The 20,525-nt window shown below is 38.9% G+C and overlaps 2 protein-coding genes across 10 annotated transcripts in view; one reads left to right on the top strand and one right to left on the bottom strand.

Moving 5' to 3' along the window:
- Positions 1-10,956, top strand: part of PHF3 (PHD finger protein 3) — a 53,966-nt gene extending 43,010 nt beyond the window's left edge. For all 5 annotated transcript variants that reach the window (XM_080388802.1, XM_080388801.1, XM_080388800.1 and 2 more), the window contains 7 exons: positions 199-330; positions 1,194-1,326; positions 1,831-2,026; positions 3,648-3,795; positions 5,162-5,251; positions 6,478-6,673; positions 7,905-10,956. In XM_080388802.1, coding sequence (XP_080244928.1) covers positions 199-330; positions 1,194-1,326; positions 1,831-2,026; positions 3,648-3,795; positions 5,162-5,251; positions 6,478-6,673; positions 7,905-10,087 — 3,078 coding nt within the window. In that variant the 3' untranslated portion in view covers positions 10,088-10,956. The remainder of the gene's footprint in view (positions 1-198; positions 331-1,193; positions 1,327-1,830; positions 2,027-3,647; positions 3,796-5,161; positions 5,252-6,477; positions 6,674-7,904) is intronic.
- Positions 10,957-11,109: 153 nt separating this feature from the next.
- The window catches only part of EYS (eyes shut homolog), a 1,034,174-nt gene continuing 1,024,758 nt past the window's right edge, over positions 11,110-20,525 (bottom strand). For all 5 annotated transcript variants that reach the window (XM_080388797.1, XM_080388796.1, XM_080388798.1 and 2 more), the window contains one exon: positions 11,110-15,336. In XM_080388797.1, coding sequence (XP_080244923.1) covers positions 14,138-15,336 — 1,199 coding nt within the window. In that variant the 3' untranslated portion in view covers positions 11,110-14,137. The remainder of the gene's footprint in view (positions 15,337-20,525) is intronic.

Here is a 20,525-nt window from a genome sequence, read left to right as displayed (position 1 = left end):
TTGCTGCACTGTAGGGGAAGTTAGACTGGCTGCTTGTGTGTTTGCTTTATGAAACTACTTGACATCTGCAAAATAAGAATGTATTCTTTTTTTCCCCAGAGAATTTCCTAATTGCAACCCTATTTTCTGTTGCTATATTTGTGGGTTTCCAAATTTTATTGTATAGAAGTAAAGATATGTAACTTCCTGTTTCTACAGACAATTGAAATGATTGAGAAGGAACAGAGGGAAGCTGAAAGAAGACCCATCACAAAAATTACTCACAAAGGAGAAATAGAAATTGAAAGTGAAACACCAATAAAAGAACAAGAGGAAGTCATGGAAATTCAGGTAGAAAAGAAAACATGGCAGCACTGGAACTATGCTGAAGCACCTCTTCTGTGAAGATGGGCTGAGATGGCTGGGGTGGTTCAGCCTTGAGAAGGCTCCAGGGAGATTTTATAGTGTCCTTCCAGTACTTAAAATAAGTATAAGAAAGATGGGGACAGACTTCTTATTAGGGTGTATAGGGATAGGACAAGGAGTAATGGTTTTAAACTAAAAGGAGACAGATTTAGATTAGGTATTAGGAAGAAATTATTTACTGTGAGGATGGTGAGTCAGTGGAACAGGTTGCCCAGAGAAGCTGTGGGTGCCCCATCCCTGGAAGTGTTCAAGGCCAGGCTGGATGGGGCTCTGAGCAACCTGCTCTAGTGGAAGGTGTCCCTGCCCCTGGCAGGGGGGTTGGAACTGGATGATCTTTAAGGTCCTTTCCAACCCAAACCATTCTATGATTCTATGAACACAGTCTATTTAGTTCATAGATAATATGATTGTAAAGTGGTTTGTTTGTGATTTTCTTGTTCAGATCTATAATTATATGTTAAGTCTCTTTTGAGTTCACTTTTATTTTTACGGACTTTCACTTCTGGGGCTGGTGTTCGTAGTTTTTCCACATTGTGTCCGTAACTGTATGATGAATTCTGGCAATAGCAGAAATACTGTATATCTTACCTACAAAGTATTTGGCAATACCAGTGCGTTCTTCTAATGCAGGTGAGGGCTTTGTGATGGCCTTTTAGGGTTTGCAGCTGAAGGGAGAGTTTCGTGTCTGAAGGGAAGATAATATCATAAAATAAGCAGTATGAATAGCAATATTAGGAATATTAATAGAGGAAAAAGAGGCTAACTGAAATGTGTTTGACTTTTCTTAGGAGCCTAATATGAAGTTGTTTGAGAAGTCAGAGGAAGCTGAAAAAGATAAAGAAGTAAATGAATCTGCATCTCCAGACACCACAAGTCAACATAAAAATCATCTCTTCGATCTTAACTGCAAAATCTGCATAGGTAATTTTGAAAAGTGCATCAAAATTAAATAAATCATGTTTATATAATGCTTTTCAGTCATAAATCTCAGTATACCTCAAGAATATAAATAAATGGGTGTTTTTCCCTAGTTTGCTGACAAAGATGCAGAAGCAGTGTTTTACTTCATAATTTACAAAAGAGGGAATAGTAAAATGATAGGCTTATTTGCATAAACTTGTCTCCTATTTAAAAAAGAAAAAAAAGACCACAGAAAAAGAAATCTCTTTAATGGGTGCACGTGCTGTTGTTGAGTCCTCATTTCTTTATCCTGTCCCATTACAGTGGCAGTATTTATATATAATATTGTATAATTATATGAATTTATACATTTTATACATACTTATAAAATGTATCATTTCTTTATCCTGTCCTGCTTCAGTGGCAATATGTAGTATTTTTGTTGGGTTTTCCATATCTTCAGAGGAAGTCTTCTTTTGTTTCTTTTAATAAAAAATAAAACCAACTGCAATTCATTCTTTGCAGGCCGAATGGCTCCACCTACTGATGATCTTTCTGCAAAAAAAGTGAAAGTGTCTGTTGGAGTTGCACGGAAGCAGTCAGACAATGAAGCAGAGAGCATTGCAGACGCGCTTTCTTCAACATCAAGTATTTTAGCATCAGAATTACTGGAAGATGATAAGCAAGACTCATCAAAATCATCATTCACACCTCTCCCAAAGTAATATAAACTGTAGAAGCGGCATTTTAAAATGAAATACATTAATCTTTTTAAGCTATTATAACTAAAGCTAATTTTTTAATGGTATTTTATTAATCCATTTGTGTACTTGAAGTTGTACACCTCCTCTTAGTAATGGGGTTCTCTGCTGAAGTAAATGATTCTATGCTTTTATATAAATATTACTATATATGCTGTTGTGATTACGAACTTCTAATTACCACATTTTCTTTTGGGGAGGAGTAAACCACCTTATGTTTTCTGGTGCAACATGGTCTAAAAAGCCACGTGAGTTCGTATTAAATAAGTCAGGATGTAGATTTCATGTATTTTGCTATTAAGGAATGTAGTATGTACAGTGCTTTAGTTGAATGAGTATGCTTGTGTGTTTGTATATGTGTATTTATAAAGCTAGGGAATTTGAGATCGCTCTTAACAGAGCATTTACATTACAAATCAGGCTAGTTTCAAATCTCAAAGCAATACTTCTCTAGAAATTACGTTTAACTGCACCTTGTTTGATGTTTTGCCATATTTGGTGTCAGCTCTCCATTATCTTCCACAGCCTGCTACCCACTAAAGAGGGAATTGCAATTTATGAGGCTGTGTTTTTCTGGTTAGAGGAAGGGTTTTCCAGAAAAATGTTACTTAAAATTGACCAGAGTTTGTGCTGAAATTCTGCCTGTATCAGGGCAGTGTGATCCTTTACTGAGGACAGTGGACTTAGTTTTTTTGAATAGCTGGCTGAAGATTCAAAGTAGTAATTTCTAGTGTAGACAGAGGTGTAGATGTTAGGTTACTGCATTACTGTAACAGCACCACACCTGGTACTACTGGGCAGCTAACTTAAAACTGCTAATAGTGTGCTGGGAGTGTTTTGATGGCAGTATGATGGGAAATGTTGAAGTGCAGCTGTAACCTTTTCCATGAGGAAACAGTCAAGTTGAGGAATACTCTCCTGTGAAATTATTTAAGTCTTTCTGTTTATTTTTGCAGCTGCTTTGTTGACAAAATGGGGGCCTTTTTTAAGAGGGGGAAAAACACTTTTTTGTACAGGTGATGATATAGGAATTGGGAGGAGGCGCTCACAGAAGCTGTGGAAGTGATGCATGGGTGAGAAGAGATGAGGAGCCAGCTCGTGGGGCATGGGAGGAAGGGAAGGGGGATGCAGGTATTTAGGTGGTGGACAGACAGTGTTGCAACAAAGCTAGGAGCTAGGAAAGCAGGTGAGGATAGGCCAGCCCATAGTATGTTGTCTTCTCCCCTCCTCCCCGTGGCAGGGGAAGTTCTTACTGGGTCTGCAGCACCTGTATGTGTTTGTGTGTCTGCTTCAGTAGCATTTAATAACTCTTGGACTAAATAACTTCTCCATTCTCAAAAGATACAGCAGTGAACTAATGTGCTGCTTATCTGACTGTCCTTCCTGTAACATGTACGTACTCCCCTGGAAGATGAGAAACTTGGTTGTCTGGCCATCTCTTTTCGTTGACCCTGAACTTAACTGAAAAAGAAAATTCTTGACATGTCATTTCTTTTGTAAAAGAAAAATTATGATTTGCATTATCTTGCGTTGATGTATCATGTTCTAAACAAAGTGATTTTCCTGTTTGTCATTTTTTAGGTCAGAAACACCTGGTACCGTCGAATGTGAAAGTCTTTTTCTGGCACGCCTGAATTTCATCTGGAAGGGTTTTATAAATATGCCTTCAGTGGCAAAGTTTGTTATTAAGGCTTATCCAGTCTCTGGCTCTTTTGAGTATTTAACAGAGGTATTTATATTTACTGTAAAGAATGAACAATTCCTTTATTAACTTCAGCAACTTGTTTAATTTGTATGCTAATAATAGTATAATGATGAAGGGTAGTGAAGCATGATCGTTGTACTGAGTAAAGTATTTATGAGAAGACATAGGTTAGGCAATCTGGTTTATGAGTATTTTTCAGTTTCTCCACATGGACCCATGGCTCATCAGGATGGAAGTTCTTTGATATATTTTAAGACGTTTTGCTTTCATCACAGTGTAAAATGTTTCTTGAGGATAAGCAGCCATATTTCCAGAGCTGGTTTTATAAAGGTTGAACTCGTTTTTGTTTATTATGGAGCATCTTCTGTAGTATAAAGCAGCAGGGAAAAAATAGGACAAAATTTGTTACTGAAATAACCACCTTGGTGCCATCCATTTTTTAAATTAGTAGTGAGAAAATTGTAGCTCTGTTTTGAATTTTTGTTTTTGGAAGAGAAGTGTCTACTGGTGGCTTCTGTTGACGGTGTGAGAAGTCTTCTCATCTTCTACAGCAGAAACTTGCAAAACAGGGTTTATTTTTTTGCCTATCTGGTGGCAATTCTGGTCCTAACCTTCCATTGTAAGACTAAATTGCCCCTAAAAAAAAATAAATTACGTAGTGTTCTCTTTAGTGTCTGAGAGGTAGGAAGAGGATGCAACTGCTTATAATAGTTGTCTTTATGTCATAAAATAAAAACCAGAGAGCTCATAAAGCTCAGTGCTGCTTCTTGCCAGTGACACAGAATGCATCAGCTTTCTAATTAAAAGGACTCGGGTCTTCTCTTAATGTGATTGTCTTTGCTGTAAATCTTCAGTGAAGTGCAGGGCATGCACCATTTCTGCTTTATTTCAAAAAACTAGTTTTCCTTACGTGTTCCTAAAGGATTCTGCAAGTCTGTTTTTGTTGCTTGTCAATAGAGAGCTCAATAGTATCCAAGAACAAATTTATGTCTATATATAAACGCCTGTGTAGGTTATTTTTTCCCCTCATGATTAAGATATTGAAAGTTTATTATATACATAGGTGTGGGGCTCTCATAGCAGTTTGATGTAACAGATAAAACTTGAGTGTTTCCAGAGCACAATACAGTTATGTTTGCAGTTAATGTTACTGAAATAAATAATTTTGGGGAAGTATAGATGAACAGTATTGGATGATACCTAATTTAGTACAGATCATAGACTTGGCACTGAAAATCTGAATTTAAATATCCAAAATTTAAATTAATTTGTTTCTACTGTAATTTAAGAACTAAAATAACTATGTTGTGAGTATGTGAAAGAGGTACTGGATGAGGGATGTACCACAATTTTTATGTTGGATTCAGATTTCTGTTGTCCTTTCTCATAGGATTTGCCTGATAGTATTCAAGTAGGTGGCAGGATATCTCCTCACACTGTCTGGGAGTATGTAGAAAAAATCAAAGCTTCAGGGACCAAGGTAAGAGGTTTACATATTGAAGGCTTGCTGTTTAACATACATCTTAGTCACCCTAAAGATCTTTTTTTTTTTTTTTCCTCTTTCCTTTGGAACATCTGCAAAATACGTGACACTTCAAGGATGACTCACAGTTACATTGAATGTGATGGATGGCAGCTTGTTGGCATTTATTTTCTTACTATCTAACCTTAACCGGTCATTTGCAATTTGAGAATACTTGTATTCCTTTGAGGCAGTAATTCATAATGAATGTTTGGACACCGCATGTTTTAAGTGTTACCCTTTCATTCTGGTACTGTTAGGGTACGCAAAACCGTCTCGGTGGTCCTATGCAGGTCGCCCTTGCGCTGGGGAGCTCGAAGTTACATAGTGTTCTCCAGATGCTGACTCAAGTGCTGGATAGACAGGAATAATCATTTCCCTTGGCATGCTGGCTGCTTCAGTTCTGACACCCAGCATGCAGTCAGATGCATCGCTGTTCCATATTCAGCTTGTCCATCAGGACCCCCGTGCCCTATTATGCCAAGCTACTTTCCAGCCAGTCAGTCCCCCAGCCTGTCCTGGTGCATGGGGTGACTCCGTCTCCAGGTGCATGATTTTGTATTTGCCTCTGCTTACCTTCACAAAGGTCAGCCCATTTTTTCAACCTGCTGATGTCCCTCTGAGTGGCAGCCAGCCCTTCAGCATGTTGACCACTGCCCCTGATTAGGTGCCATCTCAGTTCTGCAGGGGGTCTCCTTTCCCATACTCTAGGTCATCAGTTAAGCCATTAAACAGCATCATTCCAGCATTGACTCCTGAGCTGGGCTTTGGCCATGGTTCTGCGATCTGAGTACTTGGTCTTCCCCTAGTATTAATGGATATCTCAGACAGAATAGGCTGCGGAATAAAGCTTTCTAGTAATGTTAAGTGTCGGGAAGGGAATAATTACTTGGAAGCTGGCATGCTTTCCTAAAACTTGTTGTTTAGCTGGCTGATAAAATGTTGGTGATTTTGTCATGCACTGTAATTTATATTTTTATATGAAATGCTTTTTATTTGTTTTTCTCTGGTTTTCCTTAATTATTTTTGGCCCTGTTTCTGCTCTTTGTCTGCTCTGTTGTTCTCTGCCACCTTGGGGAGGCTTTTTCTCCTCTGAACTGTGCTTTTAAATAGAGAACAGTCACTAAATCAGAATTTCATAGAAAAATAATACCTGCCCATCTCTTTTCTCTTTTTGTAAACAGGAGATCTGTGTAGTTCGCTTTACCCCAGTAACTGAAGAGGATCAGATATCCTATGCGTTGTTGTTCGCCTATTTCAGCAGTAGAAAACGTTACGGTGTAGCTGCCAATAACATGAAGCAGGTGAAAGATTTGTACCTCATCCCTTTAGGTTCCTCAGATAAAGTTCCACATCATCTTGTGCCTTTTGATGGGCCTGGTAAGTACAGCTTGGAATGTGGAACATTATTCTCATAACACCACTTAAAGAAGTTAACAGCAGAAATACAAGAGATCATTAAATTTAAAAACGGCAGCCATTCTGTTTGAACATGTCAGGAGTTTTCCGGAGTATTATGTTCGCTTCCTTGAAAAGATGTTAACTTCCCACTGTAAGATTATTCTGATACTTTATAAAGTATTGACCAAAAAAGTTACTGTGTGTAATTTTGTATCATGTTTACTACATTCTTCCTCTAACCCCAGGTGGCTTTGTAGATTACAATCTCAGTAAATTAAGTGATCCAAGTGAGCTATGATAGTAGTCGTAGTAAGTTCCAAATTGATACTGTAGCTTTAAAATAGTATTGTTCATTATGTGAAATGCACTAATTCCTTCTTGCTCAAGTGTTCCAAACTTCCTTTAAAAAAAAAAAAGTAAAAAAAAAAAGTCATGGAAGGTTAAAAAAACCCCACATGGGCAAAGAAGAAAAGGTCCTGAAATGGCTCTTAGTTATTGTGCTTACACGTGAGTTATTTTGCATCAGCTTATTTTAGTTATAAAAATTTGTGAATGATTTCTTCGTTTGAGATTAGCAGGGCTGAAACGAAAAGAGGGTGAGCTACAATTTGTAACTTTTTTTGCAAGAACATAAATTATATGGAACAAAATACATAGTGAAGCGATAGCTAATAGTATACTTTGAAACACAGTGCCTTCCTGGAATGAGGGAAGCATTTTGGAAAGTCACTCTTGGTAAATCTTTGAAGAAGTATGTCTAACACAAATTGATGAGGAGATTTTTGTGGTTGCAAGTGTGCTGTTTACTCTTTTTTTTTTTTTTTTTTTTTTTTTTCCCCCCACTCTTGTCCTTTGCTACCATTGTTACCAGACTGTAGCTGTGTTAGACTAACATGATGTTTAACTTCAGTGCTGCTTCTTATGTGAATAGATGTCCTATATAACTGTCTCATATTCTGCGTTTGGAAGTTGTAGTGGGTGATACAGTACTTAAAGCAGTTTTAATTTGCAGGGTATGAAGTAAAAAAAAAATTGTTGGAGATAAATTTTTGATTATTTTGTTTGTTGTGGTTAATGATGGACTTTTCAAATATCCTAAAATGAATAGTTTCTGTAATATATTGTAAGAGTATGTGGGTTATTTTTATTAAAATTACTGCCTTAACCAAAACATAAGGAGATGATAAATTGCTGTTACAATTTTGTACAGGGATTGAAATACATCGACCGAATTTATTACTGGGATTGATAATTCGCCAGAAAATGAAGAGGCAGATTACTGCTGTTGCAAGCGTTGCTAGTAGTTTTGTGGATGAAGCTTCTGAAAGTACATTCAGTAACTTGCCACCAGAGAAGAAGAGCAAGCCAAACAAACCTGAAATCTCTCATCATGAGTTGGCACTAGAAGAAGAAGAGGAAAATGATTTTTTTAATTCCTTCACGACTGTGCTACACAAGCAGAGAAATAAACCTCAGCAATCTAATGTAGAAGATGCTCCAGCAGTTATTGAACCATTGGTGGAAAGTACCAAACATGAACCACCAAAGCCTCTCAGATTTCTTCCTGGTGTCCTGGTTGGGTGGGAGAATCAGCCTTCCACTCTGGAGCTAGCAAATAAACCATTGCCAGTGGATGATATTCTTCAAAGCCTGTTGGGTACAACAGGGCAGGTGTATGAGCACAGCAGGTCAGAAGCAAATCCCAGTGAAGACATACCATTATTAAATGAACAGGCAACGTTAAAAGAAGAAAACATGGATGTTGCTGATGTAACTGCTGAAGTTACTGAAGCAAAGACTGGTTTGGATAATCTACAAGAGTCCACAAATGCTACTGGAACTGTGGATGCAGCAGCTGTAGGGACTTCAAGTTCTGCAAGAAGTGCTGGATCTTTGGTAGGGCTGAGTCTGAAGGGAAAACCTCCAGATGTCTCCACAGAAGCATTTTTAGCAAATTTATCTGCTCAGTCACAGAATAAAGAAACTGAAGAAAGTAAAGAAAATGATACAAAGAGGCAGTTACCTGACAAGGATAACATTACACAGGAAGTTAGAAGGACCGCAAGTTCCAGCTTTCCTTCTTCCTCATCCAATGCAGGGAAAAAACCCAATGAGAACAGCGTTAGTGTAGGCTCTGGTGAAGGTACCACTGCTAATACCGCTAAATCACCGCCCTTTATTAATCTTAAGAGAGATCCACGACAGGCAGCCGGACGAAGCCAGCAGACTAATGCTTCAGAAAACAAGGAAGGAGATGCTAGCAGAAATGAGGACCGACAGAATGCTTCAGGAAGTGATCAAATGGAACCAGAGAATAAACAGTCTTCTGGAGAAGTGGGCTTAACCCTGTATCAAAGTGATGTGCAAACCAATGAGACACAGTACAGTTCAACTGCAACAAAAGCAGATAACGCGGTTGCATCACAAGCGGAAGATGCCACACGCTCACAGGAAGATGTAGTGATGCAAAACATCGAAACGGTGAACTCATTTAGAAGAGGACCAGCAGCAACCTCATCTCATTTTGAAACCGAAAACTCTTCTCGTTCTGAATTTATTTCCAAAGTCCCAAGCCCTATGACAAGTGGCAGCTTCTCATCTGTTAGACCTCCACAGCAGAATTTTCAGCATCCTAAATCTAATCCACCTGGATTTCAGTTTCAGGCTCCTGCACCTCATAACTTCCCTCCCCAAAACAACCCTATGTTTGGATTTCCACCTCATTTACCACCTCCACTTCTTCCTCCTCCTGGCTTTGGCTTTCCTCAAAATCCAATGATGCCATGGCCACCAGTAGCTCATCTATCAGGTCAGCCACCACACTATGCTGGACCCATTGCACAAGGGCTACCAGTGGCTCACAAACAATCAAGATTTTTGGGGCCAGAAAACTTTTTTCAGAGTAAAGACAGTAGGAGACCAGAAAGACGTCACAGCGATCCTTGGGGCAGACAAGAACAGCATTTGGAGAGAGGGTTCAGTAGAGGAAAAAATGATCAACATAGACAAAGATTTTACAGTGAATCCCACCACCAAAAGAAAGACAGACATGAAAAAGAGTGGAACAATGAAAAATACTGGGAGCAAGATTCTGAAAGAAATAGACGCAGAGACAGAAACCAGGAAAAAGAGAGAGAGAGGAAGAGTAGAGAGGAAGGACAAAGAGACAAAGAGAGATTGCGATCTCCACACAGTGATAGGGCTGCTGATGGAAAAAGCCCCAGAGAGACTAGAAATCCAGAGAAAAAGACAGAGAAGCCTAAAAGTGAAGAACAGGCTCATGAAAAAGATAAGGAGAAGGAGAAAAGCAAAGAGAAGCATAGAGAACGAGAAAGTGAAAAGAGCAGAGAGAGACATAGGGACCACAGTGACAGAACTAAAAGCAAAAGGTAAAAAGATGCAGGCAGTCTTTTAAAATCCTATTTAAATAAACTGTTAGAGTAATGTCGTAAAACTTTGTATAAAAAAACAAAAGCCTGCTAGGATTGTGCCATCTTTTTTATTCAGTGTTGGTGTTTTGCAGAAACAAGTCTGTGTTTTGGTACCACTTGACGTACCGATACTCATCCTTTTTTTCATTATACCAACTCTCGCTAGAAGTAGGAATTTAATATTTTTAAAAATTTTACATTGCTGTATATTCAAAATTTTACAGATTTCTTTTATTAATATGCAATAAAGGCTTAGAAATTTTCTTAGCTGATGAAGTTGGCTTTAGTCGAGTCTGCAATATAGTTGCTGCCTTTGGTAATTTGTGCTCTCTTCTGTTTTAAGATGCTCTGATAATTTTAAAGGTGAATTTCATACAATAACCTTCTTTTTAAATTGCACTGTTTTTAAAGACTGTAGCAAAGCCTCAGAATCCACACGCATTACAACAAAATATAGTATGCTCAGTGGTGTGAAGAGTTTTTTTTTTAAATTATTCAGTAGTACAATAAAATAATTCAAGTGTATTTCATTAGTTTTTCAAGTATTTCTTAAAGCATCTGAAGCAGTTTGTGACCAGAAATTGGAAGGCTGAGCTGCTCGAATGTTATTGCTTTAAGCTGCACTTATTTTAATAAGAAAGCCTTTTTAACCTAAATTCTTGAAAATATTATTTGTAGTAGTAAATTCATTTCTCCCACCACTTTCCATGCTTCAAAAACTTGAATACCTAAGCTTGTACATTACTTTGTGTTTTGCTATCCTTTTTACTGTAAAATGTAAATATTTTAAGGGATATTTTGATTCTAAAATGATAAAACTTTCTCACATACTGTGTGTGTTTGATTTCATAGGTGTGACACTGTAGGCTAAATGGATATAGCAGACAGTCACGGAATGCACATCTCTTGTACACTTCATGGCTTGGTTGTTTTGAGTTTTGAGGGGCGCAAGTGGGGAGAAGGGCAGAAGTGTGTTTGTACCCTTGGGACTTCTATTACGTTGATACTTTGTAGTGACTACCGCCCAGTGATGCAAAACAAAAAGCCAAAAAAAAAGCAAACCTGAAAACAAACTAAAATCTCCTGCTCTTATACTGCTTAAAATACACAGGTTATTTTGTTGAGTCTGTCAGCAACAACAAAAATATTCCACCATATAAAGAAAAACTTGGGTTTATTCTGGTTTTTCCAGTATTTTGTTTTTCACTTTGAGAACATGACCTTATGTGCTGAGGTAGGTAGGATTTTGCACTTTGCTATAGAAGAGTCTCTTCTTTCCAGAAAGTTCTTTCCAGTTTTAACAGCACACTAATTGTTTTAATTATGAATATATTTTAAGGTAAAATTTCATGTGGATACCTTGCGGTTAGCTTTATAGTCAAATTGACTAAAATTAAAAATCTTACACCGGATAAAGGGGGTGGTGGACTTTTATTATGTAATGTTTCTTAGACTTATAATTGAGAAGATTCATAAAGGAAAACCCCCTTGGTTTGCTAGTAACTGGAAGCAGTATTTGAACTTCTAACAACTTTTATAGCATGATAACATGACATGATTAAATTAGTCCTTTCCAAATTGATTCCATGGTCTGTATAGCAGTAGTGCCATTGAATATATCTGATAGTATTATGCATGTGTTGTGGTGTTTAAATATTTACATCAGAGTTCTTTAGACACAGAAGTGCACCAAAGCATTGTTCTGGTTTTTGGAGTAAGTTTTAAGTGGGCAGCTCTGTTTGTGAAGAGTTTCTTTTGACTTCAAAAAGAGTTCAAAAGTAGCCTGCTCCTGGTGCACTGGTGATATGTCTATCACATTTGCATCCATTTGTGCTTTAAAAATGAACTGGGAACAGTGAAAATTACTGCTGTCTGTACGGAAGGGACGGGAATGCTTTCTGCTAGAACTACCAGAAAGAATTTGTTTGGAAAGAATATGTAAACATTTTCCAGGTTTGCCCAGTGCTTTACTACCTGCCTCGTGTATGTAGAACCTGAAGAGAGCTGCAGTAAAATAGCAAAAAAAATTGAGGGAGGGTTTTGTTCAGAGTTTAAATTAACAAGCAGCAACAATTTCCAGGATTTGGTCCTAGAATCTGAGTTAGTGTAATGGGAATAAATCCCACTACTACAGGAATAAAGGATTTTGTCTTCTCCATTGCCTTCAGTCACTCTCCTTCCAACGCTCGTGTCAGCTGGAAGTACTCTTGATTATTTGTTACTTGTTCTACACTGCATCACCGCTCAGACCACAAAAAGCGGTGTGCACTGATGAGGACTGGCAGTACACCAGGAGCCCCAGAGAGAACAGGATAAACCCTAAATACTCTCCCTTCCCCAGCATCACATGGCCATAAAAGGCCCTCCTAAGAGAAACTGAAGAGGAGAAGAATCTGGGGCCAGCTCACATACCAAACAGGCTTTGTGAGCTGCCTGTTGGGAAGAGGGGAAGAAGCTCTGTTGCATCAGGCTCATTGCTTGAGGGCTCAGAGCAGCTGAAGAGGATAGAAAGAGCCATACCAAGATAATTGCAGATACTTATTGAAACGTCTTGGGGTAGTTCCGTCACCCACCCATCCCTTAGTTATCTTCAAGTCATCTGTAACTGCCTTAGCAGTGCGTTTGTTGCTACATACTGAATATGGTTCTGTGGAAACAAATGTGCGTCACCTGTTTTTACTGTGCTTATTGTTTCTGCTTTGTAGCTGCTTTATGGAAAGACCAAAAAAAATCAAAATAGTTACTTATTTCTGATAGGTACCCACTGAAGACTTGTATTCGGAGACATGATGGTTTATTATGTGCTTTTGAGCAACAGTAAAGTAAAAAAGGAAAAAACAGGAATCAATCACTACTATTTTTATTTAAGTAGTTTAGTTATACAGTAAACCAGCAGTCAAATAAGAAATCTAGATACCATCATAAATAATTCAAGCACAGTAAAATAGAACTCGATTTGTTTTTATTGCTCACTGAAGTAGAATATAACTAAGCTTTTTCAGAAGGAATACTTGCATTTATATGAAAAGCTGTATTTATAAATTAATTGAAACTCTAGGCATGGGAATTCAATTTACTGTGGCCAAAAACTTTGTCTAGTGAAATTTCAAAATCTCATGCAGGGGCATGCAAGCCAGAAAAGTATAGCTAAAACAAAGCAGTTCTTAGACTTTCTAGTTTTTAAGTTGTTAGGAATAGAAGTTATTTGTAGGCTGACTGCCACATTTCCACATTCCAGATGTGAATGGTTAAAATAAAGTTTTCATGTGGTCAGATAGGGGAGATCTCTGCTGGAGAGAAACAGCGGGTATATTTTATATCTGTTCAATAATTAAGTGAAGTCTCTCTTCTGCTCTTAAAGTCGTTCTTTAGTATTTTAGCATCAAGAGAGGCTCAAGTTTTGCCCTTTTTACACAAATGTATACACAATGGATAGAAACTCGGAAGGGAGGGAGAACAGCTTCATTACAAGAATAGAGTCTTTGTGCACTTAATTAAAAAATCTCATTATGATAAACATGTACTTTTTGCCCCAAGTATACATTCCCCTCCCCCACCCCCCCCTTTCAGTTTGCACACTTGATGTTAATATTACAAAACTGTAAGAGAAACTGCATTCTAATTTCAAGAGTTTTGGAAAAACAGGTAAGTTGTCTGTTCTCATAAAGTGAGACAATTCCAGACAATACTGGAATGATGGTTGGCTTTATAAGCTAATTACTACCTGTTTGCCTACAAAACTATTTACAGCACAAGAAAAGAAAGAACTGCAGACTTTCCCATTATTTTAAAGTAAATACTGAAGAATATGTGTTAGTACTTTGAGTAAAACATCTGATCACATTTAATATATACTATTAATACTCCACATTTAAAAAAAAGAAAAAGGAAGTAGGGACAATTTTTTTAAGTGCTTTCTTCTGTTGGTTTCTGAGTCTTGCACTACCAGCTAACCGAATAAACAGGAGGAAAAGGAAATTTATCACTTTGAAAGTCTTAAACCGTTTTTCAATTAATTTCCAGAATTTCCATTGTAAACATTATACCCTTCTGCTTTCATTAGCTGAATCTTTGTAGAATCTTGGAAGAGCACAACATCTTTAATTTTACCAATGAATTCCTTCTGAAAAAGCCCTGTAGTGACTGTATTGACTTTCCTGCCAATTTCAAACCCACCAAAATAACAAATGCCACCATAGTTTAAAGCGGTGTATTTTCTGTGTGGATCAATATCTTCAAAAAGGATTAGCTCCTCATCAAGATAGACTTTAATACAAGTTTGGTTTTGAACTACAGTAACAAAGTGCCATCTTTCATCACAACAGGTGGAGTACTTGCTGTGAATTAGAGGAACAGAGATTCTTTCTCCAAGATTAATCACAACTTTTAATCTTCCATTGGCAAGACCAATGGCAAGGAAATCATTATCTTCATCTTCACCTTTTCCCATCCATACTATTAAACCTTCAGTTTGATTGGTAGTGAAATTTAAAGAAATGCGGCTATGCTGGAGGTCTCTTTTTCCATAATAAGGATCTGTGTATTTGATGTAGGAGCTTCCAATGAACTTTGCTATGAAAAACTTGATTTTGCTGTCGCAGTACTTACCTGACCAGCCTAGCGCGCATACACAGATATATGAAAATAAAGTAGGTTGAGGAATACAGAGAGCTTGAGACCCACATCTGTTTTGTGAACAGTGAATAGATTGTTCACATGTCCTCCCTATCCAGTCCTGTGGGCAAGAACAAGAAAAGCCTGAATTTTCAACTTGACACGTTCCATTATTTTTGCACACTGTGTACCCACAAACTGTTCCGTCACAGTCACCAATGTTGGCTCCGCCTTTGGCATCAGTCACGGTAAGCTTCAGTTCCCTGTTGTTTATAACAATTTCTCGTATACAACCAGTGAAACTGGTGGGTTCATTTTCTACTGCCATTGAATTCACAAGGTTTAAGGAGGACACCCCTCCAACAAAAAAATCTGTGTGCGTGTCGAGCGCGTTCATTCCAGGACTAGCTTTTTGAGTAATGTTGATGCCATCCAGGTCCAGGTAGGCTTCATTACCAACTCTTCCTGCTTTGAGTGAATGCCATGTATTTCCGTTTACATGGACCTTCTGAAAGGTCTGTAGGATGACTGTCTTGTCTCCAAGATTGTAACGTAACTGTAGAAATCCATTTATTAATGATATACATAGAAAGTCACCTGTAAAAAACAGTACAAAACAGTTTCAGTTTTTAGAGGCAGCACACCGAAGAACAGCATACTCATCATCCTGATGCTTCCATGCTTGTGCTTCCCCAATTCAGTAAATTACTTTCACTAGCCTTGTACCATCGTACCTAAATCACAAAGTGAAATGTTCCATGATGAGTTTCTCATGGCCATTTTTTTTTTTTTATTATTGCAAACAGCTCACATTTGCTTCAAATACTAGGTAAATGTAAGGTAGAAGGAAACAGGAGTGCTTTGGCATCCAGGGAATGTGGGTTGATGTTACAAAAAAGAACACAGTTTTGGCCATGTTACAAATGCCAGAATATTCTCAGTTTCCATTGCTGAATAAATGCTTGATGGATTTGTCAGCTTAATGCACTGAAGGTTTGTCTGCACCACAGATGCTCTGCGTTCCCTGAGCTGCTTTTTGTAATGGGGATGTTTTGGGTTTAATAATCTGACAGCTGTAGGAACAGATAAGCTTTTTATTGACTTGTTCTTCTGGAGGCGTCTGTGACAGAAGCTATTAGGAGGGAGTTACCTTTTCTTGTACTACCAGTGTTTCTGGCCTTGCAGGCAATATGAAAGGAGAGAGAGTACCACTTTGATCTATACCTTAAAACATGAAGAAGAAAAACTGGGAAAGGTTTAGGACATGGGAACTGGAAGGAAAGGTATATAAGGGCACAGATAGAGGCTAGTAAGGGTAGGTCACAGGGAGGTGGACGAGGACAGCAGGCAAGTCTGCAAATGAGAGTGACATTTTCAAACGTTTTTGTTGTTTGCCTGTTTGCAGGCAACTTAAGTTTGCAACTTAACTTTTATATTGCTTTTGGAAATAGTAGGCGTCAGGTTGGGGTTTTTTTAGAAATACCAATTAAACATGTTTGTTAAATTTGAATGTAAGCTTTCTCTTAATAGTTACCATAAACCTTAAGTTTCATGTAGTATTTTACTAATGAAGAAATACTTTTAAATCTGGAAAGTACAATTTCCTTAAAGATTCAGCGTTCTTAAGGGTGGACCCGTTTGTAGAATGATGAAGTTTGCTTACCCAGGGGTTTACTTTTTGAGTATTTCTAACCCTGTACTTGCATTGCCCTTAGTGAAGTTAAAAATGAATGGCTTAATTTACTGGAGGCTTGTGAAAATTACTCAGATTATAGCTCTCTTTCCAGCAGTAGTTCAGATTACCTTTGAGGCAGGGTGGAGATGTTTCAGTTGTATTAGGGGCTGTAGAGCCACATGCTTTGGGCCTCACCTTCCCTGCCGCAGACACCCATGGGAAGAATGAGCAGGCTCTTCCTTCGTTCAGCTCTGGTCCAGTGATGGCAGAGGACTTCCTTCTAGCTCGCTAGTTCCAGTTCTGATGATTTGTTTTACTTCCCTGTGTTTAGTGTTCTTTTTGAGTACTTTGTTTCTACATTTTTTCTTCACTCATGGTTTCACTTGTTCAGTGATGTGGCTTTCAGTTTGCTTAATTCTTCAGTGCTTAGTTTGAATGCAGTCATCTGGCTTGTTTGTTTGAGCAATGTACGTAACCTGCTTGTCTATTTCTTTTATCAGGATCTCAGTCCCAGGGTAAGAAAGGAACATCAGAAAAAGTTTCTGAACAACCTCTTTGGCAGTGTTCAATCCCCTCTCCTACACAGACTTATAGACTTGGATAAGGACTTGAGCACTCACTCTTTGCTGTCTAGGACGAAGGAAAACATCTGGCCAGGGTTGCTTCCTCATCTGTCTTGTAACCAAGAGCTGGAGAAGCTGGAAGTTCTCCGAGACTTGCTGGCCTGCAAGTTTTTTGGTAGCTTTGCACATTTGACAGTGATCTGTCTGAGATGACATTAGACAGTAGTGCTTCAGTGATGTCTAGGCAAACGATGACACAGGTTCAGCAATTAGGCATAGTGCTTCTGACTCAAGCCTAATGATGCCTGTTGCTAATGTACTTGCAGTCAGTTTTGTAGTTGTATTTAGTCTTAGTATAAGAGCAAATCTGTGTTACTGCACCTGGTGTCTACGGTGTGAAGAGAGGTTATGGCTGAGCACTCTGGATCACATTCTAGCACAAATCTATGCTTGTCTTCTCTTCAAATTGGAGTAACTTCCTTTTCTGCTAGTTTGAACAAGACCAGCACTTTCTAGTTTCACCTCAACCTGAGGCTCTCAAGGCATTTTCTTACTCCCTTGGTTAGACCCTCTTTTCACAGATAACTTGCCATTTTAGTCTTTGCAAGAACAGCAGAGTGTTGAGATACATTTTATGATGTGGATGTTGATCCCAGGGTTCAGCTCAGTATTTCTCCATGAAGATTCTCATGCCATAGGTACTGCTCAGGGGCAACTGGCTGAAAACATTTTAGGACTAATGTAAAGTGCTGTGTGTCCATGAAAATTCCTCTGAGAGTGAAGGCAAATTATGGGCTTGTCTTTGTTCCTCTTCACTTTAGCAACCAGTGATATTTTCAACAAAGGACCTCAATCTGCCCTGTCTGTGAAGGACAAGCTGCACAGCTGAAGCCTGTGCAGGCCTACGCCATCACAGGAACTGTATCACCATTGTAAGCAAACAGCATTCTTGGCACTGAATTTCTCCTCTCAACAGGTCTTGGTATGGGAGATGATGAAGCAAGGTGGTTTCCACTGTTTCAGTATGAGCATTACTCAAACCTGTCTCATACGTCCTTAACCAGGGCCAAAGACCTTTCTGAGGAAGTTTCGTTTTGTTACGTGTGAAGGAGATGACATCCTCAGTTTTTCCAGGACTAGACTTCATAGCTAGTCCCTACTTTGTAGAAAATGTGACCTACACACAGGACACACAACTTTGCTTCCAGCTTTTTAGTTTAGCATCTCATCTAATACGGACTGTTTCTCCCCATCAGTAGTATCACAAAAATAGAGAGACTCCTGAGGTAGGTACTGGCAGTCATTCTTTTGCCCAACCTGTTGGATGGTGTGCAAGGAACTGTGAGGCAATCCGTATGAGTAAGGTTGAGTCTTACATAGCTTAGCTGTGGCTTGAAACTGCAACATGTCAAGAACCTGGGTGTTCAACATCATCTTCAGTGGTTACAGCATTCAGTTCTGTTCTGATGCATCTTCCTGCCCCTGTCATATCCCCTGTTTCAATAAAATAGAGAGGTGGAGGATTTTTTTTGTTTGTTTGGGTGTTGGTTTGGTTTTTTTTTTAGCCCAAATGCTCAAAGATAGTTTCCTTGTCGTCTTAGGGGAAGGGGATTTTGTAGCAGGTGTTGCCTTAAGGAAGGAATTGTTCTGGAGTTAAAATAGCACTTTTACTTGCAAACCCTAGTTCAGGTGTTTCACCAAATTGCTGAAGGTCAAAGTTGCTCCACCTCAGGGTGGTCTCTATTCCATAGTAGAAGCCAGCACTCAAAACAGTTACCAGTTTTTCTTCATCACTTTAATTTTCAGGTTTCCCTTATGTGCACAAGTCTCACCTATTCCCATGTCAAATGTCAACATTTTCAGAGCCAAGTCAACTCTGTGTCCTGAGCAGTCAGAACACTCCCTAAAACTGGGAGTTTATGAGAAGTCTCCTGTAAGTACATCCAGCTACTTCTGTGAGATCTAGAGTATCTATGATACCTGCTTAGATGACTTTATGATAAATTCTGAGTGCATCACATTTTCAGCTTGTTGCTACTCTGAATAGATGTGTAAGTCTGTAAGCAAATTGGTTACAGTCACACAGTCAAATTTTAGATTCTCCCAAAAGGTGACAATGCTCTTTCATGTTCAGCCTTTATCTAGACATGCAGGTGTGTCTGTATATCCCTGTCTTTGAGAGGGAATCATGCTTAACCAGTATCATGTCACCATGTTTTTATGCTACCACAGGAAATACATCCACATTGCAACGTGTCAAAACGCTGTACAGTTGGAAATGCGCGCTAGGAATGCTACACTATTTTGAGATTTGTGCCAGAAGCATTCCCATGTGTAACAAATGTGATAGTGTTAAATTTACACGGCTGTGTTGGGCAAAGATCTCTGCAGTTACTGCCTTCACTATCTAATCTGCCTAATGCCAACATATTTCCTAGGAGCACCGAAGACAATGTCAGAGGATCTTAGGCTGACAGACCACGTGCAGGGAGGGTATTTTGGACGTTATTTGTAACATTTCTCTTTCAGGGTTTCCTCCCCACGGTGACTCAAAGTCTACCCTTGTGGTCCGTGTGTATGCAAAGCCTTTATTATCTGTTAGACTACCTGAATTTAGTCCTACGCTTCACTGCAAATTAACAATAAGAAGGATTTCCCACTAGTGTTTAAGGCCAAAGGAGCTTCCAGAACATCCTATTAAGTAACTATGGAAACAGTGGATGCAGTCTGCTAGTTAGTGGCTTTCCACCTTTTTAAGGCCATTGTCATGTCCCTAGCAGTACAGAGATGCAAGTCTCTTGACGGCTCCCTGTCTGCTCAGGATTCACCGATTAATTCCTGGACCTCTGAAGGTCTGGGTTCTCTTATGAAGACACATAAGATACCTGCTGCTTGTCCTTTTTCTCATCCAGCGTTACTAAACAGAAGCCTCTATGCTATGCTGGGGACAGAGACTTTGAGAGTGCAGTGCTTCAGCGGCTTCTGCAGAGTAGGTGTTTCAAGAGCTGTAGGCAGCGGTTTCCTGGTTACAGAACATCTGTAGTCTCAGTTCCTTCAGCCGTTTCAGAGCCCTGAGATGGCATCTCTGGATCTATGTTTGCTGGCTTCAGCCTATGCCTTCTGTTGCTTTTACCAGTCCTCTAGCTCAAGGCATCCAGAATGTTGGTTTCTATTACTGTGGTATCGAGTAGCATTTCCTCCCCTCTCCTTCCACCTTCTTTTTCAGAAACATTTATTGATCATTGGCACCATCTCCGTGATGGAGTGAACATTTCAACCTTATATTCACATAAGCAGTAACATTCACAGGAATCATTCCCAGTTAATGAAAACTCTTGCTGTTGCTTGGTTTCAGTATGTGCTCATCTTCACTCTTAAGTTGACCTCTTTAAGCCACCATAATTAAGTGCCTTTGTCTCCCACAGTATTATTACCTCATGTTGGTAGGATACATCCTATAACTATCACAGCTCCAGATGTATCTTCGCTCACTGCTCTTTCCTGCCTTGCTGAACTCTGTTCACATTGCTTTCATTCTTCCTTTTTTC

The sequence above is a fragment of the Falco punctatus genome, assembly GCF_963210335.1.
Source record: "Falco punctatus genome assembly, chromosome: 5".
Lineage (NCBI taxonomy): Eukaryota > Metazoa > Chordata > Aves > Falconiformes > Falconidae > Falco > Falco punctatus.
The sequence above is the reverse complement of the archived record's forward strand: the minus strand, read 5'-3'. Positions and strand labels throughout refer to the sequence as shown.